Source organism: Lactuca virosa, chromosome 9 (genome assembly GCF_052849685.1).
Source record: "Lactuca virosa cultivar CGN04683 chromosome 9, Lactuca_virosa_CGN04683_v6, whole genome shotgun sequence".
Lineage (NCBI taxonomy): Eukaryota > Viridiplantae > Streptophyta > Magnoliopsida > Asterales > Asteraceae > Lactuca > Lactuca virosa.
This window is the reverse complement of record NC_136434.1, coordinates 104,105,150-104,113,308: the sequence shown is the minus strand read 5'-3', so window position 1 is coordinate 104,113,308 and position 8,159 is coordinate 104,105,150. Positions and strand designations below refer to the sequence as shown.

The 8,159-nt window shown below is 33.8% G+C and overlaps 1 protein-coding gene across 1 annotated transcript; it reads right to left on the bottom strand.

Moving 5' to 3' along the window:
* Positions 1-257: 257 nt before the first annotated feature.
* On the bottom strand, positions 258-1,602 carry LOC145138456 (transcription factor bHLH118-like). Its single transcript, XM_079072538.1, has 3 exons — positions 1,177-1,602; positions 762-1,085; positions 258-617 (listed from the first exon to the last, which is right to left on the bottom strand). Exons 1-3 carry the CDS (start codon positions 1,543-1,545, stop codon positions 534-536), a joined length of 777 nt encoding a protein of 258 aa, XP_078928664.1. The 5' UTR covers positions 1,546-1,602; the 3' UTR covers positions 258-533.
* Positions 1,603-8,159: the final 6,557 nt, after the last annotated feature.

The window sequence follows — 8,159 nt, the reverse complement described above, 5'->3', positions numbered from 1 at the left end:
ATCGATGTCAAGCAGCACAAGCTTCATGTAAACTCGCCATTGGAAATTCATTGTACCAATTAATAAAGAACTTGCAAATATGCATTTTCTACATCTTTAATCTCCATGAAAGTAAACCTAAGATTAATTAGTTTTCAAATTGTAATTACAATCTTTCTCGAAATTTAGCCCAGTGTTTGTGATGACAACTAATCTTAATTTCTTACATCATAATCTTATAAATCGTTATCATATCACTTGCATGTAAGAACAATCCATGAAAGTGAGGGTGGAATTTGATGTTCTTCCATAACAAGAACAACTAATGCAACCCATGACATCTACTGATGAACGTAATTAAGAAGAGACATTTACAAATGAATTTCAGGAAAACACAAGATTACATTATCGGCACAAACTTCATGTAAACTAAGCTTTTGATGTTATGCACAACAAACTAAATCATGCGAAGGGTCAAATAAATGTGTTTTGTGACATCTCCTACGAGCTGGAAAAAAAAATACCATAGTTTTCAAATTATGAGTAGAACGATCTTAAATGAAATTTGACTGAGTATTGGCTACCAAGACTAGTCTTTGTTGCAACATTGATGGATCAATGAATGCCTTCTCACTTACCTGCAAAAACAATCCACGAAATGAGGGTTGAATTTAATGTTCTTCGAAATTTTCTTGTTTCATATTACGCTTTTATCATCAAGAACGAAGAAAACCATAAGAATTGACAATGTATAACTATAAAGAATGATGTGTAGGATGTACCTCAGATCGGATAGAGTGAAGCAGCCGATTGTTTACTTTGGTTGAGCTACAGCTTACTACGTTAAGGCCTTCTTCCATAAGTGCATCTAGTACTTGTGAAAGGGCAAACCCTTCTTCTATTGAGCAGCTGTTGATCAAAATCTCGACTCCCCCATTGCAGAACTTGACTGAGACTGTATTGGATAACTGATTCATCGAGATTTCAATCTTGTCAAAAGGTTTCTTGAGCCGATCTCTCTTCGTACTGATTTCCTTAATGTTTTCCTCCTTTTGTTTGATGTAATGCACTGCTTGGTTCATATGATCTGACACCGAACGGTTTCCCTGAACACCGAAAATCACCGATTCCAACATGAACAGACTATTTTTTAGCATCTTTGATATCATCTGAAGGAAAGAATAGATCGAAATTCACCTTTACGAATTCAATAGGGAGTAAACCTCTAAGTGAAGCATAAAGCTGGCTCATTTCTTGCCTCCGCTGCCTTTCGATCTCTCTGTGAACCATTTTCTTCTGTGTTTGGTCATCTTCACCATCTCCTCCCCCACAAGTAGCAGCTAAAGTAGGCTTATTGGATGCTCGGCATCCAGACCTTTTCCTGGTGCTGCTTGAAGGAAGATTGATGCTAGTTTTACACATACCATCCACCATGGAAAGATGTTCATCATGTGTATGATCTTCTTGGTTGAAGGAAATCAGATAAGGATGGTCATCAATCACCAAATCCTCACTTTGCTGTAAAGAGAAGATTATGTGATTATGTTTTGTATTTGGTAAATCCATTTTGCAAATCTTTAAGATTTCTTGTAATCTCTTCTTGATCTTTAATAAGTAGGGTTTTCTTTTGTTAACAAATAATTTAAAGATCACGAATTCCACCAGCACAATATATATTCGTTTTCCTTTTCTTTTATTATTATTATATTTAATGTCACTGTAGTTTTGTACAAACGCCACCATACCCATCTGTATTCACATCAGCAGTTCAACATAACCTAGAAGTCGTTTTCCTTTGTCTTCCAACATCCGGAAAACCATATTCAAAAAGCGAACTTGTCGTTTTGTTGTTTATAATACAATTTGCATAAATAAGTCAGTGGATAAACATATATGTGTGCCAAAGATTGTTAAGTTTTTAAGGAAAATGCCATCCATTAAAATAAGAATTACCGGCCAAATTAATACATTTTTCATAATGAAAAATTATAATGGTTATGTCTGTATAAATATAAAGTAAACTTCACTTTTGAACATATTTAACTTAAAGAAATTGCTTTCAATTATACTATTAATCAGCAAAATTTTAAATTCTGTCAACCAAAACCAATAATATTTTATGATTACTTTGATCATATTTTTGTTTATTTATGATCGGTAACAGCATAGAAGGAGATAATGCGTATCTTCCTAAAGCCTTTTTTTTATTTACTAAAATTCCATATTTTAGGGACCAATAAACCTAGGTACAATGTATCAATTTTTATGAAAAACAACCAAAAAAACAGTGAATTTACGATTACATTTCCAAGAAGGGAGCTCGCTAAGTGATCATAATACACATTTATTCGTGTAACCATGTTCTATGTCCGGTCGGTATCAGAAACTCGCTAATCATAATGACGAGCTTCTAGGCCAGTGGTATCTTGTGTTGTCATACCTCATTGAGGTCGAGGTTTCAAGTCCCATTAGAAACACATCTCAATTTAAGAATAGAATAGATTTGTTGTAAAAAAAAATAAAAAAATAAATAAAATAATAATAAACTACATATAATCTTATCATTATTTGTAGCCAATCCACGGAAAACATTTATATATGATATTTTCTTAGGTATTGGTATTATGCATTCCGTTTTCATTCATTTTTGTAATTCTGAAATAAAGTCTTTAGAATAAACCAATAATGAAGATGAAGATGGTGAATATATATATATATATATATATATATATATATATATATATATATATATATATATATATATATATATATATATATACGGGAGTGTTCAATCGAAAACATTTCTTATTGCGATAACATTTTAGAACAAAAATCATTCTTTAATGTGCAAAGTGTCACTTTTGTAATTAAATAAAAAACTAAATGTCCAACTAAAAGAAATTTAAAAACATGGGGGCAATACTGTAAATGGATTCGTTCGTCACATAACTACTCGTTCCCCGTCATTTCCTTAATCATTGTTCCCCATAATTTCTCTTTCTACTTTTGTGAACCGAAACCTCTCAAAAAAACCCTAAATCTTCGACGATAATCGTTGAATCGAACACCAAAAGCTTGATAAAATAAAAAATGTCGTCAACGATTGATTTTGCAAGAACAAGTGCTATAGATCAAGGTAAAAAACGACACATTCCTTGATTTTGTTTTCAACTTACAACAATCGTAAAACGAATTTTACACTATTATTTGACATTTCGACACCGATTTTCAAAATAGAAATAATTATTGAAATATTTTAGTTGATAACACTCGATTTTAACTGTTATTTAAATGATTTTAGTTGATAACACTCGATTTTAACTGTTATCGAATGTTTTATATAGGATTTTTGGAATTTTTTTTACGAGTCTTATCAAGTGTTATCAATTGATTATTGACCTAATGAAGTTGAATAATAGTAGATTTTACGTGTTGTCTATGGTTTTTTGATTGGTATGCTATGTTTCACTAGATTTCAACTGTTATCGAGTGTTTTATGTAGTTTATTTTTGGAATTTTTTACTCTATTTTTCGTTTACAAGTCTTATCAAGCGTTATCGGTTGATCATTTGTAACTTCATTAGTAGAAGACTCTTTGTTGATCACCACGTCTAGAATCGAACCAACATAAAAGAAATTTGTATCTAGTGGAAACAAAAGACTTGCAACTTTCAGCCTCGAAATTTCTTCCATTTTCACATCTGTCATCTGAGGAATATTATAATGATCATTTGCATTCTTCACAACTATGGACCAAAATCTGGAACATGAAATTTTTGTGTCCTTGGTTGAAGAAGAAGGACTTAGACGAAATTGAGCCCATAAGACTTGACTTAAGTTAATCTTATCTTCGGTATAGATTCCATACATCAGTGAGTGAAACATTTTTCTCTCATTGTCAGACCTAGTAGTCCTTTATGAGAAACACTTGAAATATATCATGAACATTGTGTTCCACATAACTGGCAAACAAGTCTACTTAAACTTGACAATTGAGTCAAAATAGGTGTAAAACCCAGTTGATGTAGAGCTTTGAGCATATTTGTAGTAGTCGGAAGATCGGGACGATAGTATGAAGCATCATTAGGTAACCCCAATAGTTTGCAAAAACTCGATCGATAAATCCTCGTTTTGTGCCCTTGAATCTCAAAAATCATAGTATCCTTTGATTTCTTGTAGCTTGTTGTGGTATAAGCCAAAATTATAGCAGATAAATGAATATTCTCATAGTGAGTCAGAGCCTTCTTCAGAATTGAGGAATTAAGGCACTCGATTAGAGGTTGAACTATAACTGCATACTTCGAAGAAACAAGATCAGCAATCAAGTGTTGATTTTTCTTGATAGTGAGGGTAATAGAGGAAGCATATTGGTCCATAAATTACACATTTTCACCAACAAAAACTATGGATGAATTTTGAGCAAGAACACAAAGAACAATGATGAAGGTAGTAAGAATACTAGGTAATTGCTTGAGAGTATTTTGTGAGCGAAAAGATCTAAATAGGAATGAAAAGGGGTTTGTAAATGGATAGGGATATCAAACAGTTAATATTTGAATTTCAAACATCCCAGAATAAGTGCAGATTGAAACAGCCAAATTCTAGCATTAAATACATATCCAATCAGACGACAAGATTTCATGCCAACTACCCATGCTCATCATCACGTAAAAATTGACCAAATAGATAAAACTAGCTCAACATTTTTGTAACAGAATAATGTCATTAGTACTCAACCTTTTTTTAATAACACCTTTTCTAATCAAGAACAAAGTTTCACCTTCGTAATAACAATCACCATCGGAGTTAAGAACCATTTCCGTAACCAGAACCAAGCTAGGGTTTTTGGTGTTTCAACAAAATCATGTTGAAAATGATTGGAATCATAAATACAGAGTTTGTAAATCCTAATTTAAAGTTTGAATTAACTTGAAATGTCAAGGGTTTTAAGTGATGTGAATATGAATTGATGAAGAAAATAGAAAGAAGATGGTAAAGTCTTTGGCATTTCACTAAAATGATGGTAGCAATGATTGTAGACCATGATCACAAAATTGGAAAACCATAATTTCAAGTTGTTATATACTTGAAATATCAAGGTTTTAGTGCAAATATGTGATATGATGAAGAAATATAGATAAAAGTTGGTAGTAATGATGGTGTTGTTGGAATAGGTGTCCAAGGTCATAACTAAATTGGTTTAGGTCAAAACTAAATTGATATAACTTTATGGAATAAAAGTAAAGTGTGTTTTGGGTTGCCCTTAATAACTAGAAATAGATAGAAATAACTTTAGGAAAGAGATAAAGTCATTTTTTAATTTATTATATGATTAGTAAATTAATTTGAAATGATTGGAATTAATTTATTATTAATCAAAATTAATCTGCAATTAATTTAGGATTAATTGGAATTAATTAAAGGTGTAAGGGCTTAATTATAATTGTTCAAAATTGAGGAAGGAAGAAAATTCTAGAAGGTTCCTAGTATGGAACAGTTATATGGAGGTTTTTAGGGTTTCTGGAAGCCTCCTGATAGATGATAAGGATAACTGTCTTGAATAGATTAAATCTGAATATTTAATTATTCAAAGCAGGGTTTATTCTGGAGATCCCATAGCTATAAATACATCCTCTAGGCATCAAATTTCATGTATAATCATTTTTGGAATGAAAAATGCGAATTTCTCATCCTTTCTCCTCTCTAATCTTGATATCTAGTGTTCTAGGGTATTGGGTGTGAGTCATTAGAGGCGTTCATAAACCCGTGTAAAGCTATAAAAATCATCAACAATAACAAGAATATACTTATTACCACCAATGATTTCAATAGACGACAGACCACGCACATCTATTTGAATCAATTTGAGAGGTTCAACAATCATTGTATTCATAATTGATGAATGACTTTTTCAATTTTGCTTTCCCAATTCACATGCAACACTATTAAATGTGACTTGAGCATTTGGAGAATTCGTATGGAGAATTTGAGTTTAATGGAGAACTTGGAACTTAATGGAGAACTTGCGGTTCATGGAGCATGTGACAAAGAAATGAATAATCTCACAAAGGAACAACTCAAGTGAAAAAGAAACGAATCTTCTAAAAGGGGGTATGGAGCACCTGGAAGTGGAATGAAGCATCCTGGTGCATGGATGTGTCATCTGTGATCAAGATGCACCATCCTATGCTTGGATGCGCCACTTAGAAGTCAATGTGCACCACCAAGTGACTTGATATGCCACTAAGTGACATGAAATGCCATGAAGTTACTTCATATGTCACCAAGTGACATGATATTCCATCAAGTGAGAAGATATGCCACGAAGGGATAGGATATGCCATTCATGAGGTGGATGTGCCATTATGGAGAGGATATGCCAACTTGGGAGAGGATGCACCAACCTTGCAGAGGATGCATTATCCCTTGATGAATATGCGTCATCCACATGCCTGATGCATCATGATGATGCAAGGATGCACCACTTGGTTCCTTGATGCATCATGTCACATCCCCATTTTCACGGCCAGAAAAGACCGATTTTGTTTATGCTTTATAAAAATCAGAGTATATTTTTAAAGAAATATATTACGGAATTTGTTCCGAGAAAAACATGATAAATATATTATCCAATCATTTCCGAAGAAATGTATTTTTATTCATTTTAAAACTTTGGTATGTCATCGTCAATACTGAAACATAAGCATAAACAGACCTTACATTTGTTTACACTAGTGATCTACATCTCCTTTCATCTCTCAGTGTAAAGTAGCTTCGTATCGACACCTGTGATACAAATAAACTTGAGTGGGTCAGGTTGGGAAACCTGTGAGTACATAGGGTTTTCAACCCACAATAATATAATTATTATGTTTAATCATCAAACAATTAACCCAATTATCCATCACCATTATCTTCTTTATTCCTAATTACCTTCCCTAAGGATTTATCCTAAGGTTCATTTCCTACATCGTATTTACCTCTCATCTCCTTACATCACATTTCCTTATATGTTTGTTCCTAAGGACTTTTCCTAAGGATCATCGCCTACATCGTATAGACAATACTGATTCGGGGATTACTCCCTCAATACGTGTCTAGTAAGGGTTAGGGTATCATCGCATGAATACGTAGTTACAACATCGCCTCAACTCGTAATTCATAGTAAGGGTTAGGGTATCATCGCATGAATACGTAGTTACAACATCGCCTGAACTCGTAATTCATAGTAAGGGGTTAGAGTATCATCGCATGAATACGTACTTACAACATCGCCTGAACTCGTAATTCATCACCTACAGGTTATGAGCCTACTGGTGTTTCCACATGACTGTCTAGAATAGTCAGTGGTCGCCATCTATACTCTGGTAGATGACTACATCGCCGGTCAAGGTTATGGTATCTCCTCTCATCTCACATCACCTATTTATCATCACCTATCTATCATCACCTAATTATCATCACCTTTCTATCATCTCCTAATTATCATCGCCTTTCTATCATCACCTAATTATTATCACCTTTCTATCATCTCCTATCAATCATCACCCGTTGCTACCCAATATATACTTATAAGCATAAAAATACGTATACAGTTTAAATCACGTAAACATGTATAAATCGCTTATCTAGCATAGATATCAAGAACACGGATAATATGTACACATAACACGTAATTTATATTAAATACTTCATATCTATGCGTAAGATGAAAGTAACTATGCACTCACCTTAATAGCGTGAGTCGATAGAATCTAACTAAAAACGGTCAGCGGTTCGTGATCGTCGGGCTCGGGATGCGAAACTCCTTCAGCAAACGAGAGAGAGAGAGAGAGAGAGAGAAAAGAAATGGTGTAAGGAATGAAAGGGTTGAACTTGCTATTTATAGGCTGTTCTGGGCTCATTCACGTCGTAAACATGATAGGTTCACGTCGTGAACGTCCATGAGTCATCATGTAGAGTTAACACGTGTTTTCTAGCCCCGATTAGTGTCCCTGACACATTTCACGTTGTGAACTTCATGTTCACGTCGTGACTTAAGGCGGCTAGGGTTTCTGCCACGTGTCATGCCCTCAACAGCTGCATCTTCGGAAGGCCATAACTTTTGCATACGAGCTCCGTTTTTGATGTTCTTTATATCCACACGAAGGTGGAGATGTACTCTACAACTTTCCTTTAGA